General features: G+C 38.2%; 1 protein-coding gene across 1 annotated transcript in view; it reads right to left on the bottom strand.

Moving 5' to 3' along the window:
* Window positions 1-26,214, bottom strand: part of ZC2HC1B (zinc finger C2HC-type containing 1B) — a 30,312-nt gene extending 4,098 nt beyond the window's left edge. The window contains exons 1-7 of the mRNA XM_044003501.1: window positions 26,189-26,214; window positions 24,142-24,251; window positions 21,102-21,163; window positions 16,081-16,200; window positions 14,248-14,386; window positions 8,092-8,231; window positions 3,679-3,787 (exon numbers count right to left, since the gene is read on the bottom strand). Of these exons, the coding sequence (XP_043859436.1) occupies window positions 3,679-3,787; window positions 8,092-8,231; window positions 14,248-14,386; window positions 16,081-16,200; window positions 21,102-21,163; window positions 24,142-24,251; window positions 26,189-26,214 (706 nt within the window). The remainder of the gene's footprint in view (window positions 1-3,678; window positions 3,788-8,091; window positions 8,232-14,247; window positions 14,387-16,080; window positions 16,201-21,101; window positions 21,164-24,141; window positions 24,252-26,188) is intronic.
* Between the last annotated feature and the right edge of the window lie 204 nt (window positions 26,215-26,418).

Raw genomic sequence — 26,418 nt, 5'->3', positions numbered from 1 at the left:
AGTTCAAATCCGACCTCAGACACTTAACACTTACTAGCTGTGTGACCCTGGGCAAGTCAACCCCAATTGCCTCACAAAAACAAAAAAATGCTTGTTGACTGACTAATTTTTTGTCATAAGGACTCTGTTTATGTGCTCTGCTTTCTGGCTATTAAAATTCCACCAATCTTTCTACATCTAACAAGTGCCACCTTTCTCTGAGGTCTTTCTTCCCCAGGCAGCTAATGGTATAGTGAACAGAGTGATGGGCCAGGAATCCTTGGTTTCAATCCCATCTCAGACACTTATTAGCTGGGTGACCTTGGATGAGTCACATAACCTTCTGTTTGCCTTAGTTTCCTCAACTGTAAAATGGGAATAATAATAATAATGATAGAACCTACCTCAGTGTTGTGAGGAACAAATGAGTGAAGTACTGAGCACAATGCCTGGCACATAATAGGCACTGTATAAATGCTAGCTGTTATTATTATTATCGTTGTAATTAATTGTAATTGTTATTGTTATCTCCTAGCCAGAGGTTCACTCCCTCTTCAGAATTCCCATGATGCTAGTTTGTATTTTGCCTTGTAGCTTACTTGTTGGTGTCTTATTAACCAGTAAGCTTTCTGAGGACATAGATTGTGTCTTACTCATTTTTCTTTCTTCCATATCCTAAGACAGTATCTGGCAAATGGTAAGGACCCAAAATATGTTACATGAAAAGAACTGTTCAGCTAGTTTTTGTGTAGGCTCCAGAGGAAGCTATTTTTAATTCAATATAATGAAATCAAGAGGGACATAAGAGGAGAGGAGAGTGGGTACTTTAGTTACCTGATGATCTGTCTGATTAAAAGTCTATGGTAGAAAAAAAAAAAGGCTATGGTAGGACTTACTTGGAATGAAAGTGATACCAAGTGGACCAGCCTTTTTTTTCCCCCTCTTCTCCAGAGCTTTCAAAGTACAAAAAAATGGGAGGAAGCCTCAAATTACTCATGGATTTTAATGCTGACATGAACAAAAGCTGCTGAGACTAAAAGATCTCTCTTGGTATTTACATGAACCTATTTCAGGAAGATGCATCTCTCAGGATTAGCCAACTTACAGCATTTAGCTAGCTGCTTTCCTAAGATTCCCTTGATCCCCAGAAAGTAGAATCTGATGTTTTATCATATTGACCTTGGTGATTTTATTTTTACACATAGGTGGGTGAGGCCACCCTCCAAAATCAAAGCATCATAAGCCTGAGGCAGGATGTATAAAACTCACAAAGAACCATATTTATCAAGATTACTGTGGCAGAGATATTCATACTTGAAGTATTTAAATGGAGAACATTATTCAGAATTGTTAAAATTTTACTCTTACATATTAAAGTGGATTGGGCAAAAAACTATGCCACTGGCAGTCAAGCTATTGTATATTGTATTGTATTGTATGAGTTCTTTCAGGTCAGAGACTGTCCCACTTTCGTATTTGTTGGGGTACGGTAGGAAGTGCAGTGAATAATGCTGGACTGGGAGTCAGGAAGAATCTTCAGTCCAAATCTTGCCTCAAATAATTGGTTAGCTATGTGAATCCAGACATGTCCCTAGATTTCCCTCCATCTTAGTTTCCTCATCTGTAAAATGAGGATAATAACAGCATTTATGCCACAGGGATTCTGTGAGGTTCAAATGAACCTATCTAGGTAAATCCTTTTGCAAACCTTTAAGAAGATAACAATGTTAGCAACTGTTATTATTTGAATCTTCAGTGTCTGTCATCCAGTAGGCACATAATTGCTCATTTATTGATTTGAGTAATTTAAAAGTATATATTGGGGCAGCTAGGTGGCGCAGTAGATAAAGCACAGGCCCTGGATTCAGGAGGACCTCAGTTCAAATCCAGGCTCAGACACAACACTTAGGAGCTATGTGACCCTGGGCAAGTCACTTAACCCTTGTTGCCCCCCCCCCACACACACACACAAAAAGTACATATTACATGATTGTCTATTTTGTCCCCCTAACTGGTATACTTCTTGAGGATCTCTGGGCTGGAGGGGTGGGGTAAGCTTAAATACCCATTTAGTTCAATCTTCTCATTTTATAAAGGAAGAAACTAAAGTCCATAGATGTTAATTAACTTGCTCAAGGCTGCACAGGTAGTGAGTAGCAGAGTCAGGATTTGAACCCACATCCTCCAACTCCAAATATTTTTACACTGTATCATGCTGCCACCTTAGCAACACTTTACAATCTAATGTACTTGTTGGATTTAGTAATTTTTTTTTTTGGTGGGAAATGAGGGTTAAGTGACTTGCCCAGGGTCACACAACTAGTAAGTGTCAAGGTCTGAGGCCCCATTTGAACTCAGGTCCTCCTGAATCCAGGGCCAGTGCTTTATCCACTGCGCCACCTAGCTGCCCCAAAAGGCAATTTGTTTTGTTTTGTTTTTTGTGGGGCAATGAGGGTTAAGTGACTTGCCAGGGTCACACAGCTAGTAAGTATCAAGTGTCTGAGGCTGGATTTGAACTCAGGTACTCCTGAATCCAGGGCCTGTGCTTTATCCACTGCGCCACCTAGCTGCCCTCTGATCTACTTGTTAAAGCTGATAGAGATGAAGGAAAATTCTCCCTTCTTGGAAGCAAATTAACCAACCCATAAGTTTTTCACTTTTAAGAGGGGACATGCTCATTTCCAAGAGAGAGATGTATTTTTTTCCTTAACATCAGGTCTCTTAACAGTAGTATTCTCCCATTTTTCTGTCCTCATTCTGTCCCAGATCATTTAGTAATCTTAACAGTGTAGAGAAGGACAGCAACACCTTCATGGGTGTCAGCTTTTAAAAGATCTGGACTGACCAAGCTAATAAAATGCTAACGATTAGTTAGTACTGATAAAGACTTGCAGACTACCTCTAGGCAAGATATCTTTTAACTCCAAAAATTTCAAGAGAAAAACCAGAAATTTTTTCTTGGGGGACAGAGGGGATGGCTTTTGCTTTCATATCACAGTCGATTTTGTATAAATTTATCTGATAGAGAGAGCAAGGTCATTTTAACTGAACAACCTTTTGGAAAAAGTACACTAAAAACAACATACTTAGAAAAAATATTATTTTCCAAGTAATGCTCATCACTGTTGTTTAAGAGAAAATCGTGAACTGTTCTATTCTATTTCTCACTACTAATATAAGTGATTTCTTCTATGGAAAGTAAAAGGAACCACACTGAGTTCTAATGAACCAGAAAAAAAGCAGAGTTATTTGGTTTATAGAACTATGGCAAAAATCTTAAACTCCAATGGCCTTTTCTTCATTTAAATCATAAAGATAGTTTTAAAAAATTAAAATGCCTTTTTCTTTTTTTTAATGGGCCATACCTAGTATTGTGGGTTCCAGATTTTTGGCAACATCACTTTAATTAAAAATGATGGTAACATTCCAAGAAATCTGGTTCTTGATCAGTGGATCTGCTCTTTTAGCCATTTGCCTCCATACTTCATCCTATTCATAAGTTAGGATGAAGTATATCTTTGCTCATATTGAACTGGACAATATATAGAGGCTAACATCTAACCCAAATTTCTCTGCTTCTAGTACAGTCATTTGGTATGCTCATAGCTTTAGCTGCCATCATCAACCTTTAGGGTTTCTGTTGACATTAATTATCTATCAAGCTATTTATTCCCTACCTCCCCCCCTGCTTTTCCTTACCTGCTTTGGTAGTGCGGTCACTTGAGGGGTCCACTGTCCTGTTCTGAAGCAACGTTCCCACGGCACTCGTTACAGTTGGTTCTTTTTTGGGAATCACTTGAGCTCTGTTCTACAGAGAAGAAAAGAATGGATCATCTATACAATATTTGGCAATGCTTTATTAAGCTCCTAGAAAACGGGCTACATGAGAGGATGGCACTTGGGATGGTCTTCTAAACTTCAATTTAAGAAGGATTTAATGCTTACTCTGTTCAGGAAACCATTCTAGCTTCCAGGAATAGGGACTATAACTCCCTAGTAAGAAAGCTCCTGGGGCAGCTAGGTGGCGCAGTGGATAGAGCACCGCCCCTGGATTCAGGAGGATCTGAGTTCAAATCCGGCCTCAGACACTTGACACTTACTAGCTGTGTGACCCTGGGCAAGTCACTTAACCCCAATTGCCTCACTAAAAAAAAAAAAAGAAGAAAAAAAAAGTGATAACAGAATTATAGCAGTAACCCACAAATCTACAGACAATAATGGCAGTTCTTTGTAGTTTTCACTGCATGAAAAGCCAGGTGACTTTATACATTTTTAAAAAAGGGAAAATGGGAATTTGTGATTTAAATACAATGTCCCAATTCTGTCCCCTAAACAGGGCTGCAGGTGACTTGTTGTCTGGGAAACAGGTAGCTGTAGCTTTTTTTAAGACTGAAAAAATCCAAGTACAATTGGTTTAAAATAAAGACTCTTTCTTACCTTGTGACTGTCTCCAGACTTGATTTCCATGGAAACCAAAGTAGATAAGTCACCTGCAGCCACAAGTGAGAGTTCTCATTTGCAGACTACACTGACAGCTACCAGGAGAGAGCCTGTATTGGCCAAACAAAGAGCTTTTGGAGCCCATGGTGATCTCTCTTCAGGCTAAGGCAGGTATATTTTAAAATTTATTTTTTAAACCAAAAGTTCATTTGTCTTAATACATGTTAAGAGTCTTTCACAACTAATGCAATTTTCCCCTGCCTTTTCCTTTTGAAAAGGAGCTTTTTTACTACAGGAAACAAGGGTGTAATCAGAAAGTTTTGTAAACGGAAACAAATGCTGTCATTCAGATTCCCTGGTTTACAGGGAATAGAGAAATCCAGAAAGGAGAAAATTTCCCCTGCTAAGTGGCAGCACAATGCCAGTCACAAGGTGGGACACAGAACCCTCTAACTAAACTGGCTGCGTCTTTTGATAAATGAAATACAACACAAAGTCAAATAACATACTCTCAGAGGAGTTAACCCTGCACATTGAAGGGTTCAGTCCTTAGAGAACTGAAATACACCTAAACCCAAAGCTTCATTTGACCTCTTTTTTGGGAACACAGCTAGTAATTATGACCACTCAAGACAAACATATACCTATAGAGCCAGTCTACCCGCCCCTTAACCCCAACTCTTGGCCTTAATAACATTTACAGACTGGGTCCTCCAGGAATGACCACCCTAGGATTCAAGGTATTTGTGATTCTGCATTTCTAAAACTACAGCTCATGAGCACCCCCCCCCCCGCCCCCGGGGTGTTTATCTGGTATCCAGTTGTCCTAGAGGACATGGTTAGCTCGAAGCAATAGTGTTTACTGAAATGGTATAGAAAGAAGAGTAGCCACAAAACATGTGGCTACTGGGGCATACTCTCCTACAAATAGACATAGTATCAGTACCAGTAAGTTCAGAAGTAGAGAGGCACACACATAGGGAACCTGTGGCCAAGGTATATGTTAGAAGAGGCAAGGCATGCCTCTGAAGCTGTAGGACCCCAGATGTCCTCTCAGTCTCCACTGGATGCTTGGGTGTAATTACCACTGCCCTCTAGCTTTTGGTGCTGCTGAAATCCTGGCCTACACCCTTTTTCTGGAAAGAAGTAAACCCCTCGCCCCAGAATCAGCAGGAACCTCCCCAGTTCTGCTCCCTTGAAGTCTTAGCTCTGAGCATCACCATCTCCCGAGGAGAAGAGAGGGCATGGCATATCCTTCAGCACTAGAGATTATTACGTGTGTCCCTCATTTGTCTTCAGCCAACACACTATAATTCCATCAGGTTGAAAGAGAAATTTATTCATACTCTGAGTTGCTGGGTTGTAGAAAAATTCCTTAATTTGATCAGAGACTGAGTCACTTCCTTTAAACTTTCTTTAAACTCCTTTAAATATTTGTCATCCTCTAAAAATTATCTAGAGTGTTAGGAACCATTTGTCCATATTTCAGTTTTGGATCTTCAATCTCTTCCTCACTGTTGGCTGGTTCCCTGCTGCCTACGAACTTACTGCAATTCCATATTCCAATTCTGGATAGTTCTCTAGTGATTTGGGGAGGCTCACCAGGGTCCTTTTAAGTTCCTTCCTGATACTTGTTACTAGTGAGTCTCAGCAAAGTTCATGGGGCACAATTCTTAGATAAGCTGATAATTGGCAGTGTTTACTGAAGGTCTAGACCTACCATGGTTAGCAGACCTTGAAATTACTACCTCTCCCAAAACCATCACTGTGCAAATTTTAAAAAATAAGTAACATTTTTGACAATTATCATACCCTTTCTAGATGGGTGTAAAGACCTGCCCCAACCCAAAAACAAAAAGAAACAAAAAGGGAAAGAAACAACAATAAAAGAAGAGAGAAAAAAAACCAAAAACATTTTTCTTCTCACATAGAAATCCAGGTTCCAAATCAACTCCTAGAGCATGTGTGGTCCTTGCAATAGGTAATGCAGAGGTAGGGTTGACTAGAAGTTACCTTTTCCCCTTCTAGTGAGAAATCAAACCATCCTGTGGGAAAATTCTTCTAACGGGTCATAAATTTCTCCAGTGGGTTCCTGCAACACTTAGGGTTCCCAAAGTTTTTCTAAAGGATCCTTGCAATACAGAGGATATTTCAAATGGAGGTCCTAACTCACCCCATGAAAGGATAAGCTGAACAACTTTTTAAAAATCAAGCAAATTCAGAAAAGCCTTTAAAATCTGCGGGGTGCCCCAAAAGGGGCATTACTGATTTTCTAGATCATAAAGTAAACCTTATCATGTGGACCCATAGTCTATAAGGCCTTCATACAATCTGTTCTGACTCATGTCCCAAAAGAGCTAACAGTCTAGATCTACATTCATATTGCTCATAATAACTTCCATAATACAACAGTTATCAATACTCAGCCATTCCTCCACGCAAAAGTTATCTCAAAGCAACTAGTCCAATTTGAAATTTAGTCAGAAAACTAATTATAGTTTTTAAATGAGATAAAAAAGTACCCATTTTCCTCAAGTGGATCCTTTTAATATTAGGTTATCCAAGACAGATACCAGAGAATAATCTCTCCAGTAGGTCCTTGCATAAATGCATCAGGCACCCAAAATAAACACCAGATAACCATTCATACTGTGGTTGTCCCTTTGGGATACCTCCTCCAACTCACACTTGAATGCTGGGTTCCCTGCGGGACAACTATCCCAGGTTCAAGGTACCCACACTTTTAAAACTATAGTTAACAAGATCCACTAATACTTTGACGTTGATCTTAGTCAGCCAGAGGACACAGACACCTCAAAGGAAAGGTATTTGCTAAAACAGTATAACAGTGGCAACAAAGCATCTTCTCCATAAACCTAGGCCACAATGCCACAAATACAGAATGTCAGTAAGAAAAATAGACACACACAGAGTTCACAAGTCGAGAGGTATGCATGTAGAGGCACACGTCCAAGGCACGTACAGAGAGGGACAATTTATCCCGCTGATGCTAAGGGCCCCTCATTTCTCTGCACTGCTTCCACTCCAATCTAAGGCTGCAGATTGCTCTAGTCAGGGATGTTTCAGTGCTTGGATGAAGTCACCACCAGCTCTAGCTGGCATCCTGGTCTTGGGTGCTGCTATGCTCTTTCAGAAAGAATAGAAGCCTACACCCCAGGAGCAGCAGGACTCTCAGTTCTAATCTGCTGACTCCCCAATTCTAGCCTCATACTAGGGCATTTCAACATACATATTGAAACTCCCTCAAAGACCCTAACCTCGCAGTTGCCCAACTTGCTTATTTCACATATCTATCTCCCTATCTCACCTCAGCTACACACAAAAATCGTCTACCCTTGATCTTGCCCTCATCCACTTCCAGGTTCATGAATGTTGAATCTGTCCCCAATGCTTAGCACAGTGCCCAGGATGTGGTATGTATTTAATAAATGTTTATTGGCTGACTGACTCGAAGTCCTGCACTCTAACCACCATGATGACATTGAGTAGCTCCAGGTGAGAGTCCCAGGCAGAAGGAATTTAGGTTTCTCAGTATCTAGTTAGGAACTTTCTATGTGATGAGTCTGAATTGCATCAGAAGACTCTGACCTTTGCCCACGCTTCCTTGACATTCAAAGACATAAATCAGAATCCATGGATAAATATATTTACCTGAGCCCTGGATGCTATTTTGGCTGCTGTCTGGGCTGGATTAAAAACTCGGCGGGATGACTGATCCTTGCAGAAATTAATATGTCTTGCTGCTGCAGTTTCATTAAACCTTCTCATGCAGTAAGGACACTGAATATAATCTAAACATGACAAAGAAACATTATCAATTAAGTCAACAACCCCAAACACTCTGGTGGACCAGATTATTCTGAACAGCACAAATAGGAGTATGAATTCTAATCCAGAAGACTTTGACCACAAAGTCGTGCCTGAAAGAATAAGGTCCTAAACTTTGGTCGGAAATAGCCTATTCTAGAGGGACTGGCACAAAGATAAAGGGGATATAGGAGAAACAAAATTCCCAAGTACATAGAAACTTATAAGACAGGAATTGAAAAATTAAATTAAACGAGCATTTATTAAGGGTCTGAAGTACCTTGTTCATATGCAGGACACTACATTGGATGCTGAGGATAGAGGGACAGATGCAATGCATTCCCTGTTTTCTAGGAGGTTAATTTAACTAGGGACAAAGTGGAGGAGGGAAGAAGTCATAGGGGAAAGACTTGGAAAAAGATAACGATGCAAGAGAGAGTCAGAGACTGGTATAAGAGAGGTCCAGGGAAAACATGAGAAATTTGAGGAGAGAGGTAATACTTTCATATATAGACAACTGGGGGAGCTTATCCCTGGTCCAAGACACGATATTTTTTTTTTTTTTTTGCGCAGGGCAATGGGGGTTAAGTGACTTGCCCAGGGTCACACAGCTAGCAAGTGTCAAGTGTCTGAGGCCGGATTTGAACTCAGGTCCTCCTGAATCCAGGGCCGGTGCTTTATCCACTGCGCCACCTAGCCGCCCCAAGACACAATATTTTATAAGACTTCTTTGTTTATTTATGTATGTGTACACATACACATATACATACATATACAAAGTCTTATAAAAGAAGGTCAGAGAAGTAAGTGAATTAGCATTTCTTGGAATTTTGGGGTCATGTGATAAAGGAAATTCAAACAAAGAAGGGAGAGGGGAATCTGAACCACACTTTTATTTGGACTGGGCAAAGGAAGTACTAAAAAAAAATTACATCAGTTAAAGTAAAATCAAGAGATCTGGGTCTGGGCAGGAAAGGGGGGGGGGGTGCACCGGGTATGCCTAGGAATGAAAAAGGAGATTCTGACTGGATAGTTTTCTTTTTTTTTTTTTTTAGTGAGGCAATTGGGGTTAAGTGACTTGCCCAAGGTCACACAGCTAGTAAGTGTTAAGTGTCTGAGGCCGAATTTGAACTCAGGTACTCCTGACTCCAGGGCCAGTGCTCTATCTACTGCGCCATCTAGCTGCCCCCTAACTGGATAGTTTTAAGCAAAATAAATTTCAGGCCTTTAGTACTCATTTTTAAGAAGAAATTTGATATAGAAAAAACAAATTTAACAATTATAACCATGAATATTAATGGTCCAAACACACTTAGTAAAATAAAAGAATAGCTGAAAACAAAACAATTTCTTGCACACAAGAAATAAACTTAAAATATAAAAACAGTTAACTCTGGGATGGGGATAAAAATTTAATATTCTTTAAATGCAAAGCAAGAATTGCAATCATACAATCATGATTTTAGATAAAGCACAGTTGTAAAAACAGTTACTATTTTTCTTTCTTTTTTTTTTTTTTTTTGGTGGGGCAATGAGGGTTAAGTGACTTGCCCAGAGTCACACAGCTAGTAAGTGTCAAGCTTCTGAAGCCGGATTTGAACTCAGGTACTCCTGAATCCAGGGCCAGTGCTCTATCCACTGCGCCATCTAGCTGCCCCAACAGTTACTATTAAGAGAGATAAACAAGGAAATTACATTATACTTAAAGGCATCATAGATTTAAATCAAGTCAAGAAGTACTTACTAACTGTTCACTATGTACCAGGCTCTGTGCTAAGGGCAGCAAATATAAAGAAAGGTCAAAAAAGAAAAGGTCCTTGCTTTCAAGAAGTTTAATCCAATGGGGAAGATAACATACAAATAACTATATACAAATAAAACAAATAAATTAAGAGATATTCAGCATAGGATAGGCATTAGCATTAAAGAGGATCAGGAAGAGTTTCTTATATAAGGTGGTATTCTGGCAGGACTTGAAAGAATCCAGGAAAGTCAGGAGACAGAGACCGGGAGGGAAAGAATACCAGATTTTGGGGGCAGCCACTGAAAATGCACTGAGTTGAAAGACTGAGTGTCTTATACACAGAACAACAACAAGGCCACCTTCATGCTTTTTCCTTGGGGTATCAGAACTGCTAGTTAGGATTTTGTAAAAGAATACACCTCAATTTTCAAGCCAGAATGAGGATTTGTGGCAAAGCAGCAAGTGGAAGAGTAGAAATATTGGGTGAAGTCCAAACAGTAGTACTTATAAACACTGTATTATAGAAAAAGAGTGACCAGGACATTGGTGCAATGTTCCCCCAGCATGGAAGAGAGCTAAAACCAAGATGATTTCGTGACAAAGGTAAAACACCTTGTAATATAAGGGAAAAGGAAAGGCTTATATGGCATGGGCCAGTAGTATTATAGTGATCATGACAAGAATCTGAGTTACATAGGGGGAACATGGAGAGCTGAACTGAGGGGCAAGAGGCTCAAGATAATGCTGCATAACAATGTGCCATAGGGTAAACAATATCCCTATTGAACACATATGCGTCATCAAGTACATACTCCATTTCCTATCAGCCAACCTGCTTGGTTTGAACTCCACAGAACATCATGTTTTAATACCAGGTACCCTTGGTGCCTCTCCCTTTTCAAAATTCCTTTGGTGTGTTGTCATCTCCTATTGGACTGTTAGTTCCTTGAGGGCAGGGGCTGTCTATTTTATTTGTATCCCCAGAGCTTATTAGCATAGTGCTGGCCCATAATTAGGTACTCAATAAATGTTAACCGAACTGAATATTGAATTGAAAAGGCATAGCATTGTAAGCTAACTGAAATGCACAAAAAACCATAATAAGGCATATTTGGACAATCTTGACATACCTCTTTCAGACATTGGAAAGCCTAACAGAAAGAGAAACAAATTATATATCTAAACAGAGTTTTAGAAAAATTAGATTTTTAGACCTATGGAAATTACTGAATGGAATCTAAAAGTATACTTTGTTTTTAAAGTAATAAACAAACCTTTATAAAAATGATCTAAGTACAAAGGTTTAAAGAATTCATAAATAAATGTAGAAAGGCAAACTGAACATTTGTTACAGACCATAACACAATAAAATTATTATAATTGATAAGGGAAATATGGACAAAAGATGAAGATTAAATAACAAAATTCTAAATGATAAAAATAATAAACAATAAGTTATATTAAGTTAATAAGAATGATATGAGATGCTAAAATATATAGGATGAAGCTAAAGTCATATTTGAGAATTTATAATTTGGGGAAATTTATATTAACAAATAAGAAAATAAATGAACAGCAAGCACAAGATTTTTTTAAAACAAAAAAACTAATAAATTACTTAGCTCAAGAAAAGCAAAGAGAAGAAATATTTTTTAAGATTAAAAGATAAAACAGAAAACAAAAAGCCAATTTTTAAAAAAGGCAACATAACCAATGAGCCACTAGTTAATTTGATCCAGAAAGAAAGGAAAACTAAATTACAAATATAAAAATCATTAAGGGAAATTTATAGGAAAAGAGATAAAATAAAAGCATAGGAAACTACTATGCATAATTATATGTATATATATATGATATGTAATTAAAGTTATGAAAATTATATCATAATTTGTTGCCCTAAGTCAATCAAAAGTGAAAAAGATGAAATATCTGCAAATAATGTAAAAACAACCAGATGAAAAGAAGAAATAAAGACCTGAAATCACCCAATCTCAGAAAGAAAAAAATTCTTGGACCAGATCAATTTATAAGTAAATTCTATTAAACATCTTAAAGAATAAACCATTGTCTACATAGATGGTTCACAAAAATTTAAAAGGTACTTATGAAATAGCTTCTAATACACAGATAAGTTATTGATACTCAAATTGTGAGAGATAAATTAGTGAAATAGAATACCAACCAATACCACTTATATTATACTTATACAAAAACATTAAATAAGGTATTAGTCAATATGAGACAGCTATATATAAAAATAGTCAATACAACCAAATTGGATTCGTAACAAGATTTTCAGGTTGGCTCAACATTAGGAAATCTATTGGCATAATTAATCATATTAATAAATTATGCTGCTTGCCTTCTCAATGAGTTGGGGAAGAGCTGGAAGGAGGGAGAGAATTTGGAATGCAAAATAAAAAAATTAATGTTGAAACATAAAATCCTCAAAAAACCCAATTAAATGACTATATAAGTAGATGCAAAAAAGGCTTTTGACAAAATACATAACTCATTTATTTTTAAAAATCTAAAAAAAGCATAGAAATATCTTTCCCTAAGATGTTCAAAACAAAGCATTTATATAAAACCAATAGCTATTACTATTTGTAAGAATGGAAAAATTTATATGAAGATTCTGAATTTTATCCAGTTTAAAGAGCAACGAATGCCATGATGCTATACAAATTATGATCAGCAGAACCAGAAGAACATTATACACAGTATCATCAACATAATGTATTCTCAAAAATTAAGAAAAAACTTTAACAAAAACACTTTTTCTGAGATAAATGTAGCCTAAAAACCCAAATTACAGAATAATTAAAGAATGAGAACTATAGACCAATATAATTAGTTAATATTGATGCTAAATTTTAAAAGAAAAACCTTAGGAAAAAAGACTACAGAAATATACCCAAGAACTTATTCACTATCACCAAGTTGTATCTATACTAAGGAATGCAATGACATTCAATATCTGGAAAAACAATGAGCAGAAAGATTAAAAGCCCAAACCCTCACACTACATGTTGCTTATTTGCCTAGAGGTGAGTTGAATCCTGCTTATATCACTGAAGTGAGTCCTAAACGGGATCTTTAAAAGCTCCTGTATTGAGGTGCCAAATCCAATGTACAAGTAGGGGGTTGGAGGAGAAGGGAAAAGGATATGCAGAATTTAGTTTTACCACAAGTTCAAGATGAGATTCTAATTGAATGGTTTAGTAATAAGCAGATCAGATCTGAGACATCCAAGAGCACTGACTGTTAACTATGGCTAGATATGGACTCCAGCTTTACAGTAACATCTTGATTTTTAAGCACTCCTGCTCTTGCTCTGCTCTAAACTTAAGTGATTAATCGTGTCCAATACCACCCCTCTCCTGCCCCAAAGAAAGACTTATCAAGTCCAGCTCAAGTTCCATCCCCTCAAATAAGTCTCCCTAGATTGCCCCAGGCCTAAGTGACAGAATTCTTACACAAATTTTCAAGTGATTTGTTATTTTTCTTTTTACATGCATCTCAGAGATAAGACTTTGTTTCAGGGAGAAATGGAGTAGTTAAAAGAGCTATATGATTTCTCAGTGGAAATTCAGCCCAGTCAATTAGGATGACTTGAAGAAAATAAAAACAGCAAAAATCAATGGATTTAGTAATCATGGAACTTCCAAGGAGAGTTCTTAATTTTTCCATCTCCTTATTCTATAGTTCTCCCTTAGTTGTTCTTATTGATCCCTTGAAGGGCTTCAGAATTAGAGGACATGCAATTGGATGAATATTTCAAAAGTGAACAAGGACATAAAGGAAAGTGATAAATATTAAGATGACTCACTATGAAAGACATTACTTTCACATATCTGGAGTAAGAAGCTGAAATAATATTTCTAAGCTGCCTTTCCATTTTGAGACTGAATTTGAAATAGAAAAAAAAAAAATGTGGTAAAAACAAATGTATAATATTTAGAATATTGGAGGTCTAGGACTATGCCTTCTTGGTATAGGAAGCTCTCTAGTGACAAAAACATCTGCTTATTGAAGCTGGGCAGGAAGGGAAGGGGAATTGCCCTTTCACTTCAAGGCCTATTCTTTATCTATTATCCCACACTACCTTACATTAGAATGTGATTTTTAAAAAAGAGTACTCCCTTGTAGATTGTCATCTGGATAGGGGTTGGAACGGAGAAGTATTAGGCCAAGGTGAAAACAGAGCTTCAAGTAAAATGTCAGAGATCAACCAAAACATAAAAGGCCCCAACCTGGGTTGATAGTTGGAGGGGGTGGAGGAGGAAGAGGGCGGCCTTCCTTAATGGCTAAGGTACACTGCTTGGCTGATCGAATTGCGTTAATAAAATCTTCATGTTGTTGTCTCCAATTAGATTTCTTCACGGGTGGCATCTATAAAAGACCATAAGCATCAAAGTAGACTACACTTCCCTAAATAAAAATGGGGATAAAATAAAATAAAATAACCCAGTTGAGGATACAAATCCATGTGAAACTGGAGGAAAGGATTTTTTTTTCCAACTTAAATAACTGACCCAAAAGAGATCTGAAAAAAATCTGATGATGACATTTTGTAGACTCCAATTTTTAAATGGAACGTATAATGCCTGAAGATCAAGTTAGATGTAAAGCAGTTGTTTCCCTAACCTTTTGGGAATGATATCTCGTAGTCACTTGTCTGATTTCACAATTCAAGTACCATATGATGTATGTATGTATGTATGTAATACATGCACAATTCTAAATACATATACCTATAGGTATAACACATCTATACATATACTTTTGATCTAGATAGACAATTTTACTGGTGGAGCTTTTGGTCCTCTATAACTTATTCAGTGAGTGGCCAGAGGGCAAAAGGAGGTTTTATTGATTTGTTCCAGGTTCACATTGCCAGTATGTGTCAAGGTGTGACTTTAACACATATCCTTCTGTCACCAAGGCCCATTCTCTATCCATACAACAGTATACCATGCTGCTTCTCCTATGTGTGTATATATCTATGTGTGTGTGTATTTTTAAACCTTTTCAGTTAAGTTTTGAGAATTTCAAAAAATCATTTGAAATAACTAAGATAAAGTTGTCATCTTTTAAAATTCCCTTCCATGTAAGTACATGTAATTCAGAATCATGGCAATTAAAAGCCTTTTCTCTACTTAAAATTATCTGACCACTAAAAGCTGCAGTGAAATGTGTATGATGCTAAGGAAAATATAAGGTCTGGGGCAGCTAGGTGGCGCAGTGGATAGAGCACTAGCCCTGGAGTCAGGAAGACCTGAGTTTGAATCTGACCTCAGACACTTGACACTTACTAGCCGTGGGACCCTGGGCAAGTTATTAACACCAATTAGCCTTACCAAAAGAAAAGAAAAGAAGGAAAAGAAAAGAAAAGAAAAGGAAAGGAAAGAAAAGAAAAGGAAAGAAAAGAAAAGGAAAGAAAAGAAAAGAAAAGGAAAGGAAAGGAAAGAAAAGAAAATATAAGGTATGCCTAATAACTTTGTCTTCCAACTATTTTTATGTCTCTTATCTATCCCTTTATAAATTTCTAGCAGTCATTTCTTTTGAATGTCACAGATCTATTCCTGAAACTTCACCTCTGCCTTTTACCATTGGCTCAATAATGCCAGCAAAGGAAAAGCAAAATGAGAGAACTGCTCTGGTTTTTATTTATCTATAGTAGATGCATTACATACAAGTTCACAGTAGGGCTTTGGCTGTGTGCCCAAAGATTCGGTTTATTGTTTTTTTATTTTGCTTGAAACTACTAGAAATATCACTTAGTTAGGTAGGGTATTATTCATGGCATCTGCAAAAAGATAATGAAAAATGTTCAAATAACATTATTTTAGATAGCACCCTTCAAATGTGTCATGGACATAATATCACTTACCAGGAACAACTACCTCCAACACTGAACTTAAACAGGGTCCACATCTCTTGATGCCTTCAAGTTAAGGAAGAACCACCCTAAGTTCACTTATGTGCCTTTTCTTGATCATCTTAATTGAACATTGTATAGTAACCAACATAGGTAGGAGTATATCTAAGACAGTCACTGGAAAACAGGGAAGATTAAATGGTACCTTGGTTTGGGGAGACCTTGGGACCGTGGGGATGTCAGTGCCCTGTAACCTTTGCTTCAAGGAATTGAAAGGCTTACGTTTTTTGTTGAAAAGTCTTTTGCATATTGGCCCGTGCCTTTCCTAGGAAATAGAAAAGATGATTATAATGTTGTAAATGTTAAGGCCTACCTAAGATTGTTTCATTTCATTACACAGGGCTTATCTGCATAGCCCAATGTTTTATGCAAATCACACTCCTGAGTCCTAGTGTTAACCTTTGTTTTATGTGTGTAATCCAGTCACTTTGGTATTGGCCTATTCCACCCAATATTCTTATTAGAACGTAGTATGTATAGATCTCCAACATAAGAAAGTATAACTCACAGCAGCCTGAGAATAGCAGAAACGTATTAGAATTGGAAGGAACCTTTGAGGTTATATCATTCAGAACCCTATCCTAAGTAAGAATCCTTGTCAACAACACCCTTGACTAGTAATGAATGCATCCATCATCTGCCTGAACACCTCTAGTGATGGGCAACCCATCCCACTGCTGAACAATCCTAATCGCTAGGAAGATCTTCCTTATATAGGGCCTCAATCTTCCTTCCCTTAACTTCTTAGAGTTCTATTTTCTGGAGTAATACACAGGAATTCCAGACCCACATCCAAATGAAAGCTCTTCAAATATAGATCCTGCCTACCTCCAAGATTCATTCTTCTCCAAGCTGACTCAGTTCCTTTAGAAGATGGAGTTTCTTTCTTTTTTCTCCTGTGAGGCAATTGGGGTTAAGTGACTTGCCCAGGGTCACACAGCCAGTAAGTGTTAAGTGTCTGAGGCTGGATTTGAACTCAGGTCCTCCTGACTCCAGGGCCGGTGCTCTATCCACTGCGCCATCTAGCTGCCCCTAGAAGATGGAGTTTCACATCACTTCACTATATACTGTGGTTACACTCCTCTGGAAAGGCCTAAGTTTGTCAAGGTGCCTGGCAATCAACACAGTATTCCAGAAGAAATCTGATGGGGATAACATACAATGGGACTATTTCTTCCCTCAATTCAATACAATCAGAATATAGTTATTAAATGCCTCCTATGTGCAGGAAACTGTGGCAGGTGCTAAAAGAGACTAAAAAGAAACAAACAAATAAATAATAGATAAGCCCTGTCCCTCAAAGATCAAAGAGTACAGTAAAATAAACCATGTAGTTAAATGCAGAACAGAACATGATGAAATAATAAGCCTTAGTTAAGTGTTTACTATGTGCAAAGCTCTGTGCTAATATAAAGGCATAACCACAGTGGGAAGGAGCACTTTCTGCTTGGTACTTAAATTGTGGAACAGGAGAATATCAAGGAAAAGTGTATGAAGGCAGTGGCCCTGATTTAGTTAGACATTATCCTTCTGTTATTGCAGCTAGAGATCATATTCATTTGTGGTCTGGTAGATAGAAAGCTGATCTTAAAGTCTTACCTCTGATACACAATGGCTATGTAACCCTGAACAAGTGACTGTCACTTAAGTTCTCAATGTTCTGGGCAACTAAGACTATGAGTTGAAGAGAAGGTGCCTACCTCCATAGATCAAGAGTTTCCTCACCAAGGAGTTTTTTTTTAATTTAGCATTTTATTTCCCCCTAATTACATTTAAACACAATCATTAATATTTTAAAAACTTCTGAGTTCCAAATTCTCCCCCTTCCTCTCTCCTCACTCCTCCTCATTGAGAAGGTATGCTATTTGATATAGGTTATACATCATAAGGGGCTAAAATTCTAACAATGATGTCTAAAATCTAATGAGTGGTCACCTTAAATTAGAAAACTTATAGCACCAATCTTTGGGCATTAAGTATTTATTAGGGGCAGCTAGGTGGTGCAGTGGATAAAGCACCGGCCCTGGATTCAGGAGTACCTGAGTTCAAATCCAGCCTCAGACACTTGACACTTATTTATTAAAGTATATTGGGGTTAGTAAAGAGAAACAGATGGATCAAGCATGAAATTTGCTTGTTCTCCCTATCCTGCCTGTCTCTTGCTCCCCTGCTGATGTCTCCCACTGAAAAGCCAACACTTCAGCAGCTTCCCCCTCACCCCGCCAAGCCTGCTGAGAAACCGGAAACAGGGCTGTCCACCCACACACAACTCCAAGCTAATTGGCTGGTAACACTGATTGACAGGAGCCACGAGCAAACATCACTTCCTGACGCTGAACTGACCTTTGAAACCCCAGAAAAAGTCACATGGTTTCTTTTCAGGCCAGAGCTCACTATATTCGAGCAGGGGGTATCATTCCATTTCTCACAACATGTGTAGTCAGGCAAAACATTTCCATGTTGTAAAAGAAAACACAGACCAAAAAAAAAAAAAAAACACCTCAAAAAAAAAAAAGTATGTATTCAGACACCATTAGTTCTTTGGACAACATTTTTTCATCATGTCCTTCAGAGTTGTCTTGGATCATTGTATTGCTGAGAATAGCTGTCATGGCTGTTACTTTGTATACAGTACATTTCACTTTAAAAAAAATTTATTTTTGTGGGGCAATGAGGGTTAAGTGACTTGCCCAGGGTCACACAGCTAGTAAGTGTCAAGTGTCAGAGGCTGGATTTGAACTCAGGTCTTCCTGAATCCAGGGCCAGTGCTTTATCCACTGCGTCACCTAGCTGCCCCAGTACATTTCACTTTGCATCAGCTCATAAGTCTTTTCAGGTTTTTCTCATAGCACAATAGCATTCCATCATAATTACATACCACAATTTGTTCAGCCATTCCCCATTGGGCAGCCCCTCAATTTCTAATTCTTTGCTACCAGAAAAGAGCTGCTATAAATATTTTTGTACATATAGGTCAAAACCAATAAAATCACAGGTCCAGTTTCTATCTCCATCACACTGCGATAATGAGCAGGACCCACCTTTCCCATTCTACACTTGGGCAGTTGCTCTCCTTGAAACCTCAGTACAGGTCTTTATACATCTCCTCATTAAACAAATTTCATCTTAGTTTATTAGTTTCATCTTAGTTTCATCTTAGTTATATTGCTTTTAGAAGTTCCTGTTATACCTCTATAGGATTATGTTAATATATTTTTCTCTCTGTTTCTATCACAACATTAAAATATTGTTCCCTGGCCAAAAAAAAAAATATCACATGAAAATAGAAGTTGATGTAAATGGAGTTACATGACCTAAGTGGTCAGGGATAACCCATCATCAGAGTTCAGTACTGCCTTACAGAGCCAACAGAACTCACTGACCACTTGGTTGGGTTAGGTCATACATCCAGCCAAGAAGAAAATGAGAAGTGGAGAAAGGAAAACAAAATCATGAAGTCCCTTAGTCAGGGACTCCAAAGTCAGCTGTATTAAGGTATTAAAATTAGGTACCAGATTTCAAGAGTAATAATGATGATGATGATAATTACAGCTCACATTTATGCCTCTCTTTAGATTTCCAAAATGCTTTATAGACACTATCTCATTTGACTCATGCAACAACCCTGAGAACTATAGGTGCTCCTATTAGTCCCATTTTTTGCAGATGAGGAAAATAAGGCTCAGAGAAATTAAGTGACTTGCTCAGGGTTTACACAGCAATCAAGTGTCTGAGGCCAAAATTGAACTCAGGTCTTCTTGACCTCCAACCCAGCTGAAATACAACAACTTTCTCCTTATCACAGTTTCCAGTGTATCAAGCTCAAGTCTTCCTGGTACGATGAAACATATTTAAAAGAAGAGATACTTGTACCCTAGAAGTTATGCATGGTAGTACATTGAAGGAGTTCAAGCCCCTTCATTTTCTCTAAGACCCAAACTTTAGGTTAACTACTCTGGAAAGAAGAGACATACTTAACATAGTTTCGTTTTGTTTTGGGGTTTAAGTGACTTGCCCAGGGTCACACAACTAATAAGTGCCTGAGGCCAGAATTGAACTCTTCTTCCTGATTTCAGGTCTGGAGTTCTATCCACTGTGCCCCTAGCTGTCTTCATACTTTGGACATTATACTCATAACACCTTCTGTAGCCTGTATTCAAGGCTTCAATAATTTTTAGTCAGAAAACGCATAAATATAACCAGTTTTCTTTATGGAAAACTTTCTAACTTCAAGATGTCACCATCTTGGATTTATTTCTCATCTGGCCTTCCATATAGAATGCTGGTAAGGTACTGGACCCATGTATTACTATACTAGGCTGAGCACATTAAATTCAGGTTCTTTATACAGTGTGGTTAATGCAGTTCAGAAGCTGTAACTTGAGTTATAGTCGTATGTTTTAATGATGGGTTCTAATGGCAAGTTGCCTTGTATATCATTTAATATGACCACTACATAACATCCCCTCAGAGATAGGAAGGGACAGGGACTTTTACTTAAACTCACTGACATGGAAAACCAAAAACAGCTTTTAAACCATTTGGAATGGAGCTTACAGATCATCTAGGCCAACTTCCTCCTTAGAAACAGATGAGGAAACAGATCATGAAATTTAAGTGGTTTGACCAAAATCAAACAGGTTGTTAAGGGTAGAACTGGACTTAACTGTAACATTTTGTGATTCCAGATTCAGAGGCATTTTCCACGTTCTGCCTTCCTGACTTGGGCAAAGCTTTGGCTTAATGACAAAGTTAGGGTTAGGATGCAGCTCTTCTGATTTCTATGTCGAGTCCTCAGTCCATTTTGTTTTATAGTATACTGGCTTTGAAACATAAATTCACAAATTCTTGTTAGAAAAGCAAGAATAGCTGTGAGGGGCTGGCCAGTGTTTTTATCTAGGGCTTTTTCACGACACACCTCCATCTGGTATCTTTTTTTTTTCTAAATGATGACTCCTAAAAGACATTTTATGGGATTCAGCTGATGTTTTAAAAGAACCCATACCAATTTATATCAGTGCACCTTAATTTCAGCAACAGACTGTACTTCTCCCCTCCCACTTCTTTCTTTTCCACATCTGCATTTAATCTTTTTCCCTCCTCCACAATGATATTACAGTTCATTTAATTCCAATGAAACGCATCCACAAAATGTCTTAATTTTACCAGAACATCTGGTGCAAAGCTCCTCCCACAGACATCACAACGATATAACTTCAGATTGCCATCTGTATCAAATTCAAAAAATACAAAATGTTAGTTACACAGAATTTCTTGTCCACAAAGAAACTGATGTTCAGAACAGCCCACGTTTGCTTAATATGATTCCCTACCCACCTCCTACTTGCAGAAAAGGCCTTTGTACATCCACCTGTGTTTTTCTTTTCTATTGTGAACTTCTCACCTCACTGAGCAAGCAAATTTCACAGCCCCCAGGCAGCCTTGGCATAATTATTTGCTTTTCCATTTTTAGGATATTTTAAAATTAAGTTCCTAATAATACCTTTGGGGATACACACCAAATTAAAGGGAAAGCATAAAATTTGAATGCTGGAAAGTTAATGTTTTGCAGTGTGGTACAGTGAACTGGGTTTGGAATCATTGAATACTTTTGGGTCTGATTCCTGCCTGGCTCTATTACTGAATACCTTTATGACCTTGTTGTTGTTCAGTCGCATTTGACTCTTTGTGACTCTATGGACATTACTGTCCGTGGGGTTTTCTTGGCAAAGATACTAGAGTGGTTTGCCACTTTCTTCTCCAGTGGATTAAGACAAATAGAGGTTAAGTGACTTGCTCAGGGCCACACAGTCTGAGGCCAGATTTGAATTTAGGTCTTTCTGGGGGTAGATAGGTGGAGTAGTGGATAAAGCACCAGCCCTGGATTCAGGAGGACCTGACTTCAAATCCGGTCTCAGATACTTGACATATACTAGCTGTGTGACCCTGGGCAAATCACTTAACCCTCACTGCCCCACAGGAAAAAAAAAAAACAGAATTTAGGTCTTCCTAACTCCAGGCCCAATACTCTATCCACTGAGCCACATAGCTTTAAGTCATTTACTTAACCTCTTTGGGCTTTGGTATTCTCTGTAAAATAAAAGGCCTGACCTGAATGATTAAAGTCACTTTCCAGGTCTAAAACTTATGAAAATAGCCAAATGTGTTATATAAACGGCAAGAGCTAGAAATGTTCAGGGAAAGGAAAGACTGTGGCCTGGAGCAGTCAGGGAAGGCTTCATGAAGTGGGAGTAGAGTTGAGTCCTGAAGGAGGAGATGGAGTCTGGAGAGATAAGGGACAGTGTTCTCCAAATCAAGAGAAACTGCATGGCCAAGGGCATATGGGTATGACTGAGTATGGCACATGTACTGAAAGAAGGCTGATCTATCTGACTGGCAGAGAGAGTTCATGTTAGGAAGTAGTCTGAAATTTGGTTGAAATAGATTGGAAGCAGGTCATAGAAGACTCTGAAAGCCCGGCAGATAAATCTGGATTTAGTGAAGTAGAGAGCTATTGTAGGTTCTTGAGCCACAGTAAAAATGGGAAACTTGGATACAGAATGGATTAGAAATGCAAGAGATTCCCAAGAAAACCACTTAGGCCATAAGATGGTGACTGAGTGCAATGGACTAAGGTGGTTCCTGAAGAAATGGGGATGCAAGGGCATTATAGTTATTATTATTATTATTAAATCAACAGAACTCAGTGACTAGTTAAAAATAGGGGACGAATGAGATGAAGCAAAAATGAATCCAAGGATTCAAAGTTTGGATTCTCCACAGTGTTTACTAACAGTATTTCCAAATTTCTGCCAAATGGAAAGGAAAGAGAGAGCAAGGAAAGAGACTAGTCAGAGAAAGGCTGTGAATCCACATCTTCCTGGTTTCAAAGTCAATTCTTATATCCATTGTATCAAATTGAACACAGCAGGCTGGATTGCAGCTGGGAAACTGCAAAGCTTTCTTAAAATAGCAAGCAAATACCTCATAGTCCCCCCTTCCCCCATTTTAATGACCAATATGCTCCTAGTGATGTTAAATAGCTGTGAATTTCAGAACCCCAAATCTTCAAAGAATTAGTTTCAGCTCAATGGAGAGAAATATGGGTAGTATAAATAGGCTGTGGCATATAACCAATGAAATAGACAAGAAGTGGGATAAAAGATATGATGAAGAAGATAGAAGACCAGTAAAGGAAGTGGGTTGGACATATGGCAAGAGGAAAGAATAAGAGATGCCTCTGTGCTCCATGAGTACCCATACAATGTCAAGAGATCTAGAAGAAACTACTCAGTACATCCATATAGGGTGGACCTGGTACCTTAATAGGATTTACGGGAGGGCATCAACTTAGAGACCTTGAATGTAAAATAAATGGATGGCTTTTGATGTGCACTGTTACAGGGTGCTCCCATATCAAAAGGGTCACAAATTGGTACATGGAAACCATAATTACCTAAAAAAAAAGTTTTTAAAATCCCTTTGAAAGAGAAAATTCTTTACCTAATCTTAATTCATTCAGCAAATATTTTGACTTGAAATATTTGAGTACAATATATGTAAGACACTGGAGGGCCTCTAAAGATTGATTTTTATCTATAATTGACTCTTTTGGCATCTTCCCCCACTCTCTGCAAAACATCCATGATACCAGATGTGCAGCAACCAAAGGAATATGAGGAATTTAGAACTATTGTAATTTGGCCCCATATTACCAGGAAAGGATGGCTAAGGCTGGTTTCTACTAGAGCTAACTAGTTTCTTTCTTTTCTTTTTTTTTTTTTTGCAGGGCAATAAAGGTTAAGTGACTTGCCCAGGGTCATACAGCTAGTACATGTTAAGTGTCTGAAGCCAGATTTGAACTCATGTCCTCCTGAATCCAGGGCTGGTGCTTTATCCACTGTACCACCTAGCTGCCCTAACTAGTTTCTTATTACAAATCCTCTTTAACTTGGAACCAGAGATGATGTCTCTGGGGGTAGTTATATCAGATATGTACAGATCATCCATTCCTAAGAGGACATGGCAAAGCAGGGAAGATGTTTTTCTCATCCAATTTCTCTTGCCAATTGGGCAAATAAAGCAAATGCAAGATCAAAAACTCTGGCAAGGTCAATGTTTCCTGTTCTAGAAGGAACTCTAGTTGCTTTAAGGTCACAAGGGTCATTAACCACTAAAAGGTCTTTCACTTTTACCTATTACTGACCTGAGTTTGACTGGAATAGCCAATCAGGCCAAAAAGTTTCATCTGAGACACCACAAGCATAGTAACAATTTAAAGGACTGAATTTTAACATTTCAATAAAGAAAGGGTCCCTTCTTTATCAGTTTCTTCACTTAAGAAGGTAGTTATCTAGTGACATCACAATGGTGGGTGTATAGCTATAGTATACCACAGAGAATAAATGAAAAAGGTAATAAGAAGTTGCTTATCACCAAGGAATTAACTTCTAAAATAGTAAAGCATGAATAATCTTTGGGAAAAATTACATGAAATTAAAAATTTAAGTCTTAATTATGTTGTTTTTCAGTCCTGTAAGACTCTTCCAGACCCCATTTGGGGTTTTCTTGGCAGATTCTGGAATTGTCATTTCCTTCTCCAGTTTATTTTACAGATGAGGAAACTGAGGCAACAGGGTTAAGTGACTTGCTCACAGTCACACAGCTAGTAAGTGTCTGAGGTCAAATTTGAACTCATGAAGATGAGTCATCCTGACTGCAGACTTACAGCACCTGTATCCACTGTGCCACCTAGTTGTCTGAAATGATCACAAATTTGTCCTATTCATTATCATTGAGATATGCCACACAAACTCATTCCTTCTTTCTCCCATGACTTCCATTCCTTTTGCCTGAAATGCCTGTCTGTCAAGATGATTCTACCCTTTTTTCAAGAAGGTACCCAAGCTCAAGGCTCACCTTCCCCACTAAAACTCCAAATTGAGGATTTGAGGACACTTCCTTTGTGCTCACAAAGCATATGCTATCTTTTCAATGTGTATGTGTATGTATATTTATCACATGTATGTGATATATATACACACACACATTTCTAATATATATCTATATACATCTATATCTATATCTCCTCCCAAAGGAGACAGTGAGCCCCTTGATGGGAGAGACCTTGCATTTTAAGTTTTTGTATTTCCAGGGCTAACACAGTGACTTAGACAGTACATACTAATAAACTTATTCACGTCTATCGATGATAACCTTAATCAACATACACCAGTTCTAGCTTTCAAAACGTCACGGGGGGCAGCTAGGTGGATAGAGCACCGGCCCTGGAGTCAGGAGTACCTGAGTTCAAATCCAGCCTCAGACACTGAACACTTACTAGCTGTGTGACCCTGGGCAAGTCACTTAACCCCAGTTGCCTCACTTAAAAAAAAACCAACAACAAAAAAAACCATCATGGAAGAATATCCGGCAGCTCTGCAGAACCAAAATCAGACTATCTTGCTCCTCTCTGGGGTATGAGGTTTTAGAGGCAGAAATGTTTGGTTTAAGTTAAACAGTTTCCTTTGCTAACATTTGTCATCTCTGCTCACAGCTCAGCAGTGTTCTATTACTAATATTCTTAAACTATTTAATTCATACATAATGAAATTAGAAGCCCACAAGATAAATTTATCTGGAATTAGAACAAATATCTACAAACCCTTTTCCGGTTTGAGAAATTGTTTTCAATTGACTAGGCAGCTCCTTTAGTTAACACACCTCTTCTTTAGGGAGGCTTTTACCAGTGGAAGGACAACTTAGTTGGGAAATCATGAGACAAGAGATTTTAGTTCTGCTGCCACCTGGCTAGGTAATCAGGGACAAGCACTTCACTTCTCTGAGCCTTCATTCCCTCATCTGTAAAAAACAAAACAAAACAAAACAAAACACACACAAAAAAAGGATCAGACCAAATGATTTCTCTTTGAGTCAATCCTCCATTCACAGTGGTTTTTAAATATGGGCTTCCTGGGGGCAGCTAGGTGGTGCAGTGGATAAAGCACTGGCTCTGGATTTAGGAGGACCTGAGTTCAATCCGGGCTCAAACACTTGACACTTACTGTGTGACCTTGAGCAAGTCACTTAACCCTCACTGCCCTGCAAAAAACAAAACAACAACAACAAAAACCCATGGGCTTCCTTCCTAGTTTGACTTTTCTCAATATTTATTCAGCAAACTTTTATTGACTTTCTATCATATGACCTTGGTGCTTTTACAGCATCTAATATATCAGTGGCTTTCTCCACACTCTTGAACAAATTCTAATGATTCCATGAGTTAAACAGATAGTATTTGATACACAGTTCAAATCAAGTAACTACCAGAACTATGGAATATAAGGCTACAAGATTTCCATTAAATAGATCATTGTTAGGGGCAGCTAGATGGCGCAGTGGATAAAGCACTGGCCCTGGATTCAGGAGTACCTGAGGTTAAATCCGGCCTCAGACACTTAACATTTACTAGTTGTGTGACCCT

The sequence above is a fragment of the Dromiciops gliroides genome, chromosome 4, assembly GCF_019393635.1.
Source record: "Dromiciops gliroides isolate mDroGli1 chromosome 4, mDroGli1.pri, whole genome shotgun sequence".
Lineage (NCBI taxonomy): Eukaryota > Metazoa > Chordata > Mammalia > Microbiotheria > Microbiotheriidae > Dromiciops > Dromiciops gliroides.
Note: the sequence above shows the minus strand (reverse complement) of the source record. Positions and strands in the feature narration are given on the sequence as shown.